Source organism: Schistocerca americana, chromosome 10 (assembly GCF_021461395.2).
Source record: "Schistocerca americana isolate TAMUIC-IGC-003095 chromosome 10, iqSchAmer2.1, whole genome shotgun sequence".
Taxonomy (NCBI): Eukaryota; Metazoa; Arthropoda; class Insecta; order Orthoptera; family Acrididae; genus Schistocerca; species Schistocerca americana.
In genome coordinates, this window is record NC_060128.1 from 192,728,233 (window position 1) to 192,745,211 (window position 16,979).

At 42.6% G+C, this 16,979-nt stretch overlaps 1 protein-coding gene across 1 annotated transcript in view; it reads right to left on the minus strand.

Moving 5' to 3' along the window:
* LOC124552382 overlaps nt 1–16,979 on the minus strand; it is a 229,359-nt gene that overhangs the window by 17,932 nt on the left and 194,448 nt on the right. Inside the window, exons 19-22 of the mRNA XM_047126645.1 lie at nt 11,989–12,129; nt 10,639–10,923; nt 7,678–7,909; nt 1,353–1,692 (exon numbers count right to left, since the gene is read on the minus strand). Coding sequence (XP_046982601.1) covers nt 1,353–1,692; nt 7,678–7,909; nt 10,639–10,923; nt 11,989–12,129 — 998 coding nt within the window. The remainder of the gene's footprint in view (nt 1–1,352; nt 1,693–7,677; nt 7,910–10,638; nt 10,924–11,988; nt 12,130–16,979) is intronic.

A 16,979-nucleotide genomic window follows, 5' to 3' on the forward strand; every position in this document is an offset into this window, starting at 1 on the left:
GGTCAGATCCCATATCCACGCTCGACCACTGAAAATTTAAATACTGGGGAAGGAAGACATTACAAACAATTGCTCATATATTCAGAAAGTCCACAAAGAGATCGATTATCAAGGTCAAAAAGTCAAGAGTGCAGTGTGAGCAATGATATCTGACAGTCTCATATTTGTGTTTAAAAAGAATACATCTGCCTATGTTAAAATTAAATGGTGACTGAATAAAATGAAACCTAAATTAATGTTAATATTAGCACACAGCCATGTAACACCACTGTAACATCTCACTTTCCATGTCGATCACCCTTATCCATTACTCATTGTCATGAACTAAGTTTAGGCTGCTTTTCTTATTTAAACTAACAGTGCTGGAAAATCTGTAGTGTTACAGACCCAATGACCATTCCACTTGGCATTATTACCCTATGTTATTACTAAGACCAAAGCTGTGAGTAATGAATCACCTACCTGTACACATCCATCTCACTGACAACTTTACTTTGCTCTAGAATGAGATCTACCTGCCTGTCTTCATATCATGCTGATATTCTTCAAGATTTCTCCTCTTATTTTCTCTCAAGTTAACACTTCTCGAAACAACTGAGTTACCCGTCAAGTGTCAGACTGCCAATAGGTGAAGACACAGGTATCTCTAGCAAAAAGTTGTGTGTCTTCTGGGATAAGGCAGTGAGGGAGTCTTTTGGATGTCTCGAACCCTAATGTAACTATCAAAATTTCCAGAGACGAGTAAGAGAAGACTTACGCTCATAACACAGTCTCACAAGGGTCCACGACAGTTTTGCAACTGAGAAAATTTTTGCTATTTTTGGCTAGAGTGCCCTACCACTACCATCTTAAAGTCCCAATTTGGCACTATCATACTTCCATCTGTTTACACTTATGAAAGATGCACTATGTACTCAACATTTTCCAGGCTCAGATGCAGACCTCAAAGGTGTACGACAATGGCTAGTTGCTGGTTCAGGTTTTTATGAGAACAGCATGCAGGACTTTTTCATATCTGACCAAAGTGCATAGCAAAAAGTGCTGGTTGTGTGAAAAAATGATAATTCTGTGGTTGTGATATTGCTCTAGTTAACTATATCAGAGTGCTTTGTGTTGCGGTTTCCGAGGAAATAAAGGGGAGCCATTAGTTTCAAAATGACCTCCTTATTAAATGAGGAATCAGGAAATATATTACAACCCCATACAAATTGCAGAGGCGAAATCAGACTAACTTAAGCAGTCATTCCTCCTGCACTCCATTTGCTGACGGGTAATGCTTGCGTGCAGGTCACTGTGGTTTGCACAGTACACAGTGCCCAGCTTATTTTGGGCAGCCTACAGCGAAGGCTCACCGTGGAGAGGAGGAGGCACCCGTCGCCCCCGTGCCCGCCGTCCTCCCCGCAGACACTGACACGGGCCGCCTCTGCTGCTGACGGGTGCCCCCGCCCCGCGCCGCCCCGGTCTGCCCGTACGGCAGACTGCTCGGCCGGGGAGCGGGCGCACCGGAGGAGACGCGGTCCACCCTGCTGGGCCGCGGGATCCCGCGCTTACCGGCCCCCGCGACAGTTCCGTTCTCGGTGGCTTCCGCCGGCGCCGGCGGAGATGTCTTTGCGGAAACTGGTGTAGAAGGCGGCGCAGAGACCCGCCTCGAAGATGCCGGTGTTACAGATGAAGAGCGCCTCGTCACTATGCCTGTATAAGAATGACAGTGTCAGTAACAGTATTGAAAGAAAAATTAAATTTAGTAGGAAGATGATTGTTTTCTCAGCCACATTGCTCGTACAAGGCCTGGAAGATCGAGAAATTCATATTCTCTGGGACATCCGTACAAACGTTCTACTCGAGAACGTGCTCTGAGAGAATGTCGGTTTCCAGGAAAAGCCGAAACTAAAAACTTTTAAAATGTGGACTGAACTAAAGCAGGAACAGCACAGGAAATGAATGCAGTAATACTGGGCTAAAATTAAGGCCCAGTCAACGGAAAAGGAGAAGTGCATGTAAAATACCATGCTCCAGAGATGGTCAATATGAAAAGGAGAAGAACTAATTGAGAAACTGTCAAAAATTGCAAGCGGGCAACATGAGGATCTGTAATTCCTAGTATATGCTGAAAGAAAAAATGAAACTGTGGGATAGAAAATCAAGTAAATTTGCTTAACAGAGAAGAGGCAATTGGGCCCAACATGATACCGTATTTACTCGAATCTAAGCCGCACTCGAATCTAAGCCGCACCTGAAAAATGAGACTCAAAATCAAAGAAAAAAAAAAAAAAATTCCCGAATCTAAGCCGCACCTGAAATTTGAGACTCGAAATTCAAGGGGAGAGAAAAGTTTTAGGCCGCACAATTTAGGTCGAATGAATGACGATACAGCTACAGTAGTTTGGTTCGAGTCGTAAGCTTAGCAGTTACGCTTTACCAGGTAGCCATTGCTATACGTCAGGTGCTCCGTCCGTATTTATACGGCTACCCTTCCTTTTTCACGTGCTTCGTCTGGTTTGAATCGATTGCTTATTTTTCTTTGATCTGATAAGTGCCGTTCTCTTTGTTATAGGTGTTTACATCACTCTAAGCTGAAAATGCATTATTGTACTGTGTCATGCATTGTTTGTTGCATTTTGATAATGAGTGTTTATGACCTGTCGCCGCTCGCGGCACATCTTGCTTTTGTGCGTGCTACCACCGCTTCCAATTAAAATAATAATAATACAAAAATAAATAAATAAAAAAGAGGAATCGTCTCATTAGCAAAACAATGGCAAGAGACTTATTTGTTGTTACTTACACTGCTGCTTTCTTTGATAATAATCAACAAGAACCAAATAATAGACTGCGTGTGATAGATGATATTGTGAAGGAGAGTTAAGCAAAATTTTTCTTCGTTTGAAAATCTTTGCAGACGCTGTAATGTCTCTTGCAGCGGTCTCTCCGCGATATTTACTGATATTTTATAAATCATATAACTCAGTACATATCTCGAAATATCTCTTCTTATCTTACCGATTATCAAGGCAAAGTAGTTTCAAGCCTAATTATTCCTTGGAGCGTCCATTTACTCCATGGAATAGCTTCTCTGCTACCTATGTTTTCTCTTAGGAAAAAGAATAGAGGACTTCTTGCCGATTAGTCGTGAAAGAAGGATGTATATGTATGTATTGTTGAGCTAGTCGCCATCTTGATGAGATTCTGTATGAGAAGGAATTTAATACATGAACTAAACTAAAGTAAGTGTGTTTGCGTATTATTTAACGGATTATTATTATTATTGACAGTGTCTGCTTACTACGCTGTGTTGCACGGGATCAGTGGGGAACGTCTGATTTACACTGGACGAACCTGCCGTTTTGTATGCTCAAGATATCCAGTTACTTCAAATAAATAGGCTAACACGGTCTTACCAGCAGATCTCTGGTCTTCCCCATGTGATCACCGAAAGTTAATAATTATTACAAATGTTTCCAGGAGATCGACTGACAATTTTCGTCGCACCGAGACTTCGAAATTGCTTCACTGCCTTATGGAATTTAAGTTAAGCTTAATTTAATCAGGATAGAACAGTATTGAACTGTGTGAATGTGATAAGCCTGCTTTGTCAATGAAAATTCCCTTAATATACGCATGTTTTTACAATCCTGATCAGTGAAGCTAAATCAGGCCGGTGTGAGAGAGGTTTTTAAATTTTAGATCCCATACAAAATATATTAAAACGCCTCTTTAGTATATCACATTCTGAACAGAAATTACAGTCATCTTAGATTTAAAAATCTAGTCAGTTGTCGTGCTTCATTTCTGACTGTATCACTATTCGGTGTAAGAATAATACGAATATAAGCATGGGATGATATGTATATTCTTCCGCGTTTGCTGTTGTCTCTCTCTAGTTTCGTAGTTTATTAGGCAGACAGGATTTAAATGAGATAGTAGCAAACACGAAAGAATACATGGCGAAATGTTTATATTCATATTATTCTGATGGTGAAGAGAATACTGCATGTGATTCACAATTCACAAAAGTTCCTCTTAGCAACCATGTATTGTCACAAGTAGGAAAAAATTCAGAACGTAGAGTTGGCCATATTGACAAACATCCCAAACAGTCTTGCCAGTCGGATTTTCATAGTACATTGAAAGGCTGCTACATTCGAAGATGAACAATACGGCATTTGTATCTACTTCGTTGGATAAGGTATGAAAATGCAGAGGTCGAAACTCGGAGCGGAGAAAAAAATCTCGTCTTCCATCTTAATTTGTTTACTGATGCAGAGGTTTTGGCGCCAGTATTTATCTTTGTGCCTGCAAAGCATGCCTCTGTAGCGTTACATATATTCGACGGCAGAAGTTAACTGTGGCGGCACCTACCAACATTTTACAGAACTTCCGGTTACTTGCACTCGATTCTAAGCCGCAGGCGGTTTTTTGGATTACCAAAACCGGAAAAAAAGTGCGGCTTAGATTCGAGTAAATACGGTAACCAAATGACTATATATGGACTATGTGAAATAACTTCTTGATCTTTTAGCAGCAGTTAATCATTCATCCCCAGGTGGATCAAGTGTTTCTAGCAACTCGAAAAATGAGCAATCATTCTTGTTTTCATGAAAGACCATCAAACATACGCACACAACTACAGGCCTGTACCACTGATCTCCATCCATTGCGTAAGTCTGTAGCACGTTTTATGTTTACCTATTATGAGCCCTCTGGTTAATGAAAAATTGCTCTCTGTGAATCAAAATGGATGTCACAAACAATGATTGATTGACATGCAGCTCACTCTGATCGCCTGTGTGTCCCAGAGGGTAGTAGATACTGGTGTCCAGATCAAAGCCATGTTCCTCAACTTCTGTAAGCCATTTGATAATGTTCCACACAGTCACTTAATGAACAAAATACGAGCACACAGTTTTGTGATTAGACTGAAAGAGGTGCTATCAAATAGAACACAGAGAGACATCTTCACATGTAAAAGTAATTGAGTGTACACCGAGAGTGTGCTATAGGAGTGTTACTTTTCAGACTACTTATAAATGACATAGTGGATAAAAGTGGAAGTTCCACGAGGCTATTCACAGATGATGCTGTTGTACACAGAAAAGCTGCAACATTAGAATATTGTGCTGCAATGAAAGAAGACCTTTGTAGGAGTGATGACTGGGAGTTGACCCTCAACATAAACAAATGTAACATACTGAGCATAAATAGGTGGAAACTGTACGATTACACGATTGCTGCACAATCACTGGAAGCAGCCACATCCATTAAATATCTGAATGTGTACTGAACAATTCAAAGTGGAATGACCACATAAAACTAATCATACCAAAGGTGAGTGCCAGGCATCTTGTGATTCGAACTATGTTTCGCCCAAAATTTTCACTTTCATCTGTCAGCTATTCTTTCTTTAAAAAAACTTGTTCTCTAAAATGGCTCAGAAGCAGATAACTCAGAAAAACCCTCATTCGACAGCTAATTTAATGTCACACTCTGTCCGGGTCACTTATTGAGCACAATTGATGCAGGAAATGGAGAAGATCCCAAGTAGAGCATCATGTTTCATCATAGCTTAATTTATTAAGTGTGAAAGCATCACAGAATGACCGTGCAGCTTCAGTGGGTGACACTACAAGGTCATCACTTTGTAGTTTACTGTTTAGAATTCCAAGACTGGACATTTATAGAAAGTCAACAGACATATCACTTCCTCCTACGTATGTCTCCTGGAGAGACCAAAAAGCTAAAATCAGAGACACTCAAACTTGCAAGGAGGCTTACCAACAATTGATCCTCCCGTGGTTCATTTGCAACTAGAACAGGAAATGGGTAAGTGGCAGAGGCACACAAAGTACCCTCTGCCACACACAACAAGATGATCTACGTAATACAGATATACTGTAGAAAGCAGAGGAAATTATACCCAGCTTTTAAAATTGTTTGTTCTTTCCTCACGAAGGAAAGGAGGGAGGATCAGGGAAGGTCGGACAGACAGAACAGAGATGACAAAAGACAATGGTCTCCTCTCGTGCTCTCTGCAGGTGGATCACACGCAGCCTGCCGTCTGACGGGCCTGCTCCTTTCTCCCTAACCTGAAATTTCCTGCCAGATTAACCCTTTCGCGGCAACAGACGAACTCTTTGCTTTCCGTGCTGAGGCCGACTCGTTTCGGCTGTTCTGGTCGGCAAATTCTGGTGCTCGTGCAGAGAGACGGCATTCTGTCTATTATGTGAGAAAATCTGATTTTTGAGCATCTTGTAAATGATATTTTTACTCAATAAAGAACTCAGTTTCTTTTCATTATCCATCATACATACTGCGCTGCATCAAATTAAGTAAAACACTGCACAAAATTTTAAACAGAGTGTGCAAACTATATGTACGGTTTATCTTAGTTAACACATACCAGCAAATGAAATGTAGGTAAGGTGCCAAAATTTTATTTTAATTTGAGAGCAGAAGGGTATCGCATTTTGTTCTCAAGTTATTGGGTTTTATTTATGACGGACAGTCAGGTGCGAGACACCCAGTTCCGTTCGCACACCCTTGCCAGCTGCTATGAAATATTTATTTTTTAAAGAAACTATTAGGTGCAAAAATGTGTGCCCTGAAATGAGGGACATCCTACAGAAGATACTTTCCACCCCTCCTGAAGTAGTATTCCATCACCCACCCAGCCTCCACGACATCTTATCCCGTCCCAATGTCACTCCTACTTCCAACCCCTTGCCACAAGGATCATATCCCTGTGGAAGACCCAGATGCAAAACCTGCCCAATCCACCCACCCAGCACCTCCTATTCGAGTCCTGTCACAGGTTTATCCTATCCCATAGGGGGCTGGGCCACCTGTGAAAGCAGTCACGTCATATACCAGCTCTGCTGCAATTACTGCACAGCTTTTTATATTAGTACGGCTATCAGGACGGACAGACACCGTCAAACTGTTGTCGAGAGCAAAGTAGACCGTCCTGTGGCACAACGTAACACACTCGATTTCAATGGCTGCTTCACTACCCGAGCCATCTGGACGCTTCCCTCCAGCCAGCTTTTCTGAAGTGCACAGATGGGAGTTATCCTTAAAACACATTCTCCGCTCCCGTAATCGTCCTTGCCTCGACCTGTGGTAATAAGGTAACGTATTGTACCCACATCCTCCACCCAACAGTTTCCACCCTCTATGTTCTAACATCTCCTCCCCCATTTCAGTTTCCCACCCCGTTTATTTGCAGCCCTCTGTTCTTTCCCTGCTCCTCTCCTTTTACGTCCCTTTTCCCCCCACCTCCCTGACACCGTGCCCGGTGGAGTCTAGTCCCCGCACACTCCACCGGACAGTGTTCATCTCTCTCCCTACCTGCACAATACTACCCTTTCCCCATCCCCCCCCCCCCCCCCCCCCCCCTGTCGCACTCCGGCCTGAGGTGAGTGTCTTTTAATCGTGGCTCAATGTATCTTCTTTATGGAACAGCTACTTTCAAATACAGTGACTGAACCTGATGTTCAAGAAAAGAAAGAAAGCAAAAGAACCTGTAATGCATTTGTGACAGTTTATTTTGGAAAATAAATTTCAAGCTGTCGCAATTTCCTGCTGTAACCAGTGACGGAGACCACAATGTACAAAGTTATTAAATCTCGAGGCAGTCGGCAAGAGCACGAGAACATATTTGTGCGATAAGGAGCGACGTACCGTTGGGCACCCTGGCGGCGGCCGGCGACAGCACGGGGATGCCGGACGGCTGCTGGCGGGTGGGCGAGGCGACGGGCCTCGGGATGCGACTGCCCGCACCAGCACGCCCCCCGGGAGAGGCGGCCGGCCCCCCACTGCTGCTGCTGTGGTTAGAAGACACGCACGACGGGCTGCTCTCCGAAGGTGAGGTGGTTTTGCTGCTGCCCCCAGATTGTGGGGACAGAGACGGTTCCTGTAAAAACACCGGAGTAACATGTGAATAACACTCTTACTCTGTTCCACTGGCCTGTTAACATCCAATATTTCAGGAACCGTTCAAAATAGGAACACGTTACTCTTCACAAGTGACTGCAAGCAGAGGCAGATTACATTACGGAGTGACAAATCTATGGAAACAGTAACTGCTGTAAAATATCCATCTGGAGCAACTTGCATGGAATGATCAAATAAAACTAGTTGGGGAAAAAGGAGATGCCAGGCTGATATTCATTGGGAGAACCTTAAAAAAATTTAAGTCGTCCACAAAAGAAATGACTAGTGTAACACTTGTTCAGTCAACACTTACAAGGTCGGGTTAATTCCATTCCATCTCGGAACAACAACAACAAAACTAATCCAACCGATACCGATGATTCACAAAAAATTGACCAGGTGTGAATAGGACTTGCTCACTGAGGGTTCCGTACAGACTTAATGATGTATACAGACATTTCATCCATTTCAAGAATCTAGAGTCAATGATTTTTGCCGGTTATCGACACTGATGTTTGCAAGATATTGGTCCCAGTGATTCCGAGGCTTTTGAGAATGTTTTAATTTCAAGACTGAAGTCTGACAACACATGCCAATAAAATTTGTGTGTGGATGTGATTATAAATTAACAATTTTCAGATTTATTTTCTTTGGCTGTATACTGAAACCTTGTTTTTTGCCAACTTTGATGATTCTAGGTCAACGTGAAGTGCCTTATATGTTTTCATGAGTGAGTTAATACTAAAAATTCTAACATAGCTAGCTGTATGTTTTGGTTGCATTGACTTAGAAGCTAACCTTTATTATACCGCAAAGGAGCCCGAAACCTTCAACTTAATATGTCTACTCATTCCTGAGAAAAATGGGTCTCAGCAGATGGATGTAACTACCACTCCCCCTCCCCCTCCCCCCAGTGTGATATAACTAAAAATTAACAATTTTGGATTTTTTTCCTTTGGCTGTGCTGTGAAACCTTACTTCTTAAACAAGTTTTTGATCAGCGAGTTTGAGAGAATCAGAATATGTGACAAATAGCCCTATCTTTGGACTTCGCTGACTTAGAAGCTTCAATTTTTTACTCTGCCACGAGACTGTAAATCTTAGGAAGTGACAGACTTCAACTGCATACATCTACCCATTACAGAAAAAAAAGGGTTTCTAACAGTCGGACAGACAAACAAAGTGATCCAATAAGAGTTCTATTGTTATTGATTGAGGTATGAAAACCCAAAATAGAAGTAAATGTATGAATGGCACATTATTTTTTGTTCAATAGATTGTTTGCTATTTTGTTCATCACTTAGCTTCTTCACACAACTCATCGTGTTGGATGCGCTACTTTTCAAAAAAGTATAACAACTAGCACATGCAATAATAACATCAGTTAACGAAAGCAATGTCACACTGTTCATGAACCAATGCAAAACAGCTATGAAACAGTTGCAATCAGTGACATTAACAATTGTACAATATGTGTTTACATGTTGACAGTACTTCTCCAGACAGTCACCCATTTGTCGTACCATTACACCAGCTTCTTTATCCTTTCATCAAAGAATGGTGCTGCCTGGTGCTTCAGCCAATGGTTGACAGCATAATTGAGGGCATCGCTGGTTGTGAAGGTCGAGTAGTCAGCCAGGCCCTTATCTTTTGAAAGAGATGAAGATCGGTTGGTGCCAGGTCCGGATTGCAGTGAAGATGTTGAAGAATCTTCCAGCCAAAAGGAGTGCCTTTCCTTTATTTGATTCAAGTTATGAAGGAGAATGATTCCTTCTGTAATCATACACTGATGTTTGTTTCATATTGACCTTCATATGCTTACTGTGACAGTCTTAAGAAACTCTGATGTCACAGTATTATCATTCATTTGTTATTAAAATTCCTTTGTGATCCCAAAAAATGTATCCGCCATTCTGAGGTTTGGTGGCGTCTGGCTGAATTTTTCTGGGACATTGGAAGAATAAGTGCGCATTCAATCTTTGGACTATTCCTTAGAGCATGTGTGCCACCCCAGTGTCCATTATATTCAGAAATTCCTCAACCTCTTCATGTCAAATCTGAAGAAATGTCAAGGCCAAACCCAGACTTTGTTTTTCTGATGATCAGGTTGAACACTTTGGTACTAACCATACACAAAACTTCTAGTAACCTAACCATCCTGTGACAACAATGAACAGGCTTGTTGCTCAAATCTCAAGCACATCTTCAGAAAATTTGGAAATTGTAAACTGATGATGTGTGCACACAATTTCATCAACATGTTAACCAAGTTCATCAGTCTCATCTTAATGTCTCTCTCTCTCAATGACTTTTATCATGCACATCTGTGTGACCTGCTGAGAATTTTCTGCACCACTCTCTCACAAAACCACCCCTTATAACCCCAACAGCACTACTGACAGAATCTCGGGGGCACCGTCTCCTCCCACTCGCAGGAAGTGAATAACAGAATGTACCTCTCAACTGGTGGGAGACGGAAAAGTGCCATCCGTTTCAATCGCTTGCTGCTTACACAACGACAATGAAACAAGAGATCCGACAGACACAACATTGAATTCTCTTTTACCAATCATACACGTATTGGGAAACTACAAGCTTTTGTTTACTTTTAGCATCCAATCGGAGGTTAGTTTCTCAGTATCCCTCATACACAGATACGACATCACCAATAACTGACCCAACAGCGAAGTTGCAGCCAGGCTGGGGTACCTTGTTACTAAGCAGCTCCCACTTCATCTGCAGCCGGCGGAACTTGCCCCCGGCGGCAGCCGGTTGTGGCGAAGAGCCCGCTGGCTGCCCAACTGCCCCGCGCTCTGCCGCCGTGGTCGCCGGCCGCGCGTCAGCCGTCGCCTTCTGTCCCCGCGTCGTCGGTGGCTGCTTCTCCTGCGGCTCCAAGCTGTCTGGCTCTGGTCGGGCCGCATTTTCGTCCACCTCTACATCGTCCGTATCTGCGTCGGGGTCCGAGTCGTCTTCTGCTCCCAACCGGTCGAAGGCCTGTGTGATGTAGTGTTAGACGCATGTGTTAAATGATTTTAAAACTATGGAGAAAAAAGGAAAAGGAGCTTCTGAGGCATTTTTGATACAAGTCTTTTCAAAGAAACAATAGCTGACAGACAAAAGTGAAAATCATCGGTACAACACAGGTACAGATCAAAATTGTCACTACAGGGCCTGTAGTCTTTAGGGGATGGAGTTTTTAGCTGTTGGCCTAACTAAAATTCTACATCTATACTGTGCAAATATTCATCTACATCTACATTGACACTCAGCAAACAACTATAAACTGAATGGCAGAAGAAGAGACGAGAAACTTTTGAAATGTGGTACTACAGAAAACTGCTGAAGATTAGATGGGTACTTTTAATAACTAATAAGGAGGTACTGAATTAAATTTGGAGGGACGGATCTCGACAGTACAATTTCCCCATAGGAAGTGATCAGTCAGTAGGGCACATCCCGAGATATTGAAGACACGTCAATTTGGTAATGGATGGAAGTGCGGTGGGGCAAAAATTGTACAGGAAGACCAAGGCTCGAATACAGTAAGCTGGCTGAAATGGGTGTAAAGCTGCAGTAGTTATGCAGAGGTATGGGGCTCACACAGGACAGATTAATGTGGAGAACTGCACCAACACAGTCTTTTGACTGAAGACAACAGAAATAGCAATACGTATCATTTGGAAGCGTTTTATATTATGCTGCTGGGGCTCTACACCTGAGGCAATGATGATTCTAATGTAGGCTGTTGACAAGTTCTCTCTATTCAATGCCTAAATGCACTATCAGAATGTTTACACTCAGCACAAAAATGTAATTTCAAGTTATCTCGCACAACAAACACAGCGTATGTTTCACTGACAGCACAAAAATATTGCTTCATCTAAATAACTGTCCCTATACTGTAAAGAAACCATACTCTCCAGCAAACTACTAGTCCCAGGGCAGCACAGCAGAACTGCTGCTGGGTTTCAAAGGTATGTAGAGGGGTCAGGTGAAAAGTTGAACTTTACAGTACTTTCCGTTCAAACTGATACGAGGAAAAGTTTCTATCACACGTACCTGGAAGAGCCTTGAGCCCAGCTGGATTCCCGACCACCTCTTGCGAACAGTTGAAGCCAGGTCCGTGAGAGATGTGAGGCCATTTGGGGCAGCCGCTGTGTCTACACAGGAGCGAGGGCGCTGGGTGCTGTTCTCCCATGCCTGGAAATATCAACTTATCAGGGCATCCAAAAGTGTTTGACAATTTGGGACCTAATTGTTTTGCTCTACATTTACATAACCACATAATAATAATAATAATAATAATAATAATAATAATAATAATAATAATAATAATTACAGCAACAACAACAATTATTGTTGTTGTTGTTACTGCTACTGGTGCCGCCATTCTCTCTGCTCTTCAAGCGTGGGCACGTAAAAGATTTGACCAGAAAAGAGTGGACGCAAAGAGTCAGCGGATTTTGAAAAGCCAACTTAAAGACTGCAGTACCACGGAGGCAAGCAATACCTTGGCCATACCCATTGGCAGAAACACTATAGGCATCATGAACTGGACACCAGTAAAACACAGACTCAAGGTGCTGGTAAAAGACCAGCACACATTGGCAGACTACGTGAAAGTGGGGTAAAAATTGGCTCCGATTGGAGTCGACAACGGGAAGATTCTTTAAGTACAGCAAAGCGAGACTCTATAGAGGAAACTACTCTCCATTGGCATACTGACAGCCTATGCAATAAATTGTCATGTGGGCAGTTTTTTGAGAAAACTGAAGGCAAAACAGATGAAGAAAAGACCTGACCTAGGCAGATCAACTGAACACTAAAAAAGGAAAATTAAGGACTGACTTTTGTTACACAGGAACAAGCCATCAGAAGTAATGCACTGAATGCCATATTCAAGAAACTGGCAGAAGAAAAGAGTGCAGATTCTGCAAAGAAGCCGAGGAATCAACACACCACATCTAGAGCTGTTGCAACCACTCAGACTGATTGCAAGCAGAGTCAAAATGCTTTGGCATCATCACACAATCTTAGGAAGTTATGAGGAGTCTGTTCCATAGGTAAGGTGATCCTAGCCTCATTAAACGCATTGAGGTATAACACATTGGTTCATAAAGGTGTGACCGGTAGTAGGAAGACCGAGGAAGGTATGGATGGACCAAGTGCAGGAGGATACAGGAGTAAGTGGAATTAGATGGCATACAGTTCTTACAGAAGAATGGTACATGGGCAGACAGAAAGGAAGAGTCCTCGTTAACCATACCCAGGCAACTGGAGCGGTAAACTATTGATGGTGACGGGTTTTCAACATCTCAGTTTTCACAAGACAGAGCCCCGGAATACACAACATGTATCATCAAATGCCTTTTGGTGTACAACCTGATCATGCACAGTACATTTCTCAGTCTCAGTGGCACATTTTCAACATATGTGGTGTTCTTAAACATTACATAACTGCCTTCACTACATCCAAATTAGATTTGTTTCTGTCCTCTGCAATGGAGAATAATACTAACTAATACCTCGTTTTGTTCAAGAATTGTGTCGAGCCCACGGAGGCTCGCTCTGTGCATCAATATTCATCACTTGTTTCCATACAATATGGTTTCTAAAAGTCTACAACATTTATTCATTTAGTGTATACATCACTTCACTGGCCTTCCTCACAGTCTTCATTAATCCATATTAAACTACTAAGCAAAATTTTATCATTACGCACTTTCCTGCTTTATATACACACCCGTAGGACATTAATACAGACAATGACTGGTTATTCTTGCTTCCCAAGTAGCAAAAACACTCACAAGAGCACTTTAATTAAGAACGGAAAGAAAAACAAAGTAGATTAGGACATGAACAGTTCAGTTTTAGGGAAAGGAGGAATACCCTTGAAGAAATTTTAGCACTACAGTTAATAGCAGATGGCAGATTTGTGAAAAACAATATATTGAGGCTAATGGGTGCTATTCAGTTTAGAATTTTAGTTGAGTAGTCAGGCACAGAAACCATACTACAGTTAAAAAAGTTGAACGGCATGAAATGAAGGCAGTACTAGAGAAAGGAGTGAGACAAGGTTGTAGCCTACCTCTTGTGTTATTTGATGTGTACACTGAGAGGAAACCAAGGAAAAATTTGGTTAGAGAATTGAAGTTCAGAGAGAACAAATAACAATGCTGAGACTTGCTAATGAAAATATAACTGTGTCAAGAGATACCAAAGAACATGGAAGATCAGTCGAACAGAGTGGATAGTGTCTCAAAAGGAAATTGTACCCATGAAAGTTAAATGAGGGTAACAGAGTGTCATCAAAGTGGGCAATGATGAAAGAATCAGATTAGGGAATGAGAGAATAAAAGTAGTAAATGAGCTTTGCAATTTGGGGAACAAAATAAGTGATGATGGCAGAAATTCAGAGGAAACAAAATGTAGACTGGCAACAGGTATAAGTGGTGCTGAAAAAGAGAAGTGTTTTACGGAGGGTTTTTGTTTGGAGAGTAACTTGATATGTAAGTGAAATATGGATGGTAAATAGTTTGGACAAGAAGATAATAGCAAGTTTTCAAATGTGGTGCTACAAAATAATGCTAAAGATTATGCTGGCAGAGCGAATAACAAATGAGAAGGTTCTAAATCAAACGGAAGAGAAAAGAAATTTAGGGCTCAATTTGAATAGAAGACAATGCTCAAAAGGACACATTCTGAGGACTCGAGGAATCATCCATTCTGTACAGGAGGGAAGTGTCGGCATAAGACCGTAGAGGAAGACCAATATTTGACTTCAGTTATTGAGTTCAAATAAATGTTGGCTGCATTAGTTATGCAGAGGTTATGAGGCTTGCACCCTTCAGACTAGCGTCAAGAGCTATAGCAAACAAGCCTTTCAACGGGAAACAACAACAACAACAACAACAACAACAACAACAACAACCACCACCAATGAGGGGGTATATACAATCTTTTCATAACAAAAAAACACATAGAATGATGAAGACAGATTTAACTTTAATGAAAAACAAATTACGCCAGACTGCTACTCACTAGAGAGAGGAGGCATATTTAAAAGTAGATGGAGAACACACACACACACACACACACACACGCACACACAGACACTGCCATCTCCAGACACTAGGGTCAGACTGCAGTGAGAGGCAATCTTGGCTAGGGTGGGTAGTGGTAGTGGTAGTGGTAGTGGTAGTGGTGGTGGTGGTGGTGGTGGTGGTGGTGGGGGGGGGGGGAGTATAGAAGAGACGTGGGTCAGGGAGAGGGAGGGGGAGGGGGAGGGGGGAGGGAGGTTGCTGCAGTGCTGAATGTGGAAATGTGGTGGGCTGCTAGCTGCAACACCAGTGGCTGAGTTGGGGGGGGGGGGGGGGGGGATCTGATAGGTTAGTATACTTTTTAATCTGCCTGTCTGCTGCTCAACAATCAACCCTAATTAATGTTATTGTTATTCCTTCACAGATTTTCCAATATTAGATTACACTGAGGCACCCCACACCTCCTAATATTATGTTGGACAACGTTTTGCCCAGCGTAGTGCAGCGACTCGAGGTGGCACGGACACGAGTTTTCGCAAGTCCCCTGCACAAATATTGAGTCATCCTGCCTCTATAGCCATCCGTAATTGTGAGAGAGTCGTCGGTGTAAGATGTTGTGCACAAATTGACTTCTCGATTATGTCCCACAATTGTTTGGTGAGATTTGTGTCAAACGGTGTCAGAGTAGCTGAAATAACCACTTCCAGACAGTGGTTAGTTCAGTTGGAATGGGACCCAGTCCATTCCATTTAAATGCAGCTCACATCATTATGAAGCCACCACCAGCTCGCACAATACCTCGATCACAACTCGGGTCCACGGTTTCGAGGGGGTCTGCATCACATTTGGACCCTACCGTCAGCTGTTACTGTCTGAAACTGGGATTCGTCTGACCACGCCACTGTTCTCCACTCGTCTAGGGTCCAATCCACACGATCGTGAGCCCAGGGGAGGCACTGCAGGTGACATCGTGCCATTAGCAAAGGCAGTCGCATCGGTCGTCTGCTGCCGTAGCCCGTTAACCCTCGAGCAGGTGCGCTGTCTTTCATAACGTGAGCAGGCACGTGGTGTAATTTGTACACATATAAGGAACAGCCCATGAAAATAGACCTTGCCGTTGGTGGGGAGGCTTGCGTGCCTCGGCGATACAAATAGCCGTACCGTAGGTGCAACCACAACGGAGGGGTATCTGTTGAGTGGCCAGACAAACGTGTGGTTCCTGAAGAGGGGCAGCAGCCTTTTCAGTAGTTGCAGGGGCAACAGTCTGGATGATCGACTGATATGGTCTTTTAACATTAACCAAAATGGGTCTTGCTGTGCTGGTACTGCAAACGGCTGAAAGCAAGGGGAAACTACAGCCGTAATTTTTCCCGAGGGCATGCAGCTTTACTGTGTGCATGAAGAGGTGCATCAAACCAGTCTCAGGACTGAAGACCAATACCAAGACCAAGACCAAGACCACCACCACCACCACCACCACCACCACCAGAACAACAACAACAACATAAAGAACAGCTGTGTTTATGTAATAAAGGTACACATATAAGAGCAAAGTCCCAGTTCAATGACAAAACGATACACTAAACCTCCATTATATGCTTAAGCATTGTTAATTAAACAGTAACAAAATAAACTTTCATTATATCGCATCGTTGCCATGGAAGTCTTACACCGCAGCAATGACCCACTCTCCCACATTGAACAGCAGCACAGCATTTTTGTGCACAGACCGTAATTTTTTTTCCTCACCCACCTTCTTGTTTATTTTATATTACTGCTGCTTACTTTTACACATGACAACACAATTTACCAATGCATTAGTTTAAGCAATAATGAAGGAATATATACGGGCTCGCATTGTGAAACAGAAACGGAATGGAGCAATGCAATTTCATTTGTCGTCAGTGCCTGCTCGAAGGTTAATATCAAATTGTGCTGCAATGTCCAAACATATACATTCCTCGTACATCTCACAATGATTTCTGCAGTTATTTCACGCAGTGTTGCTTA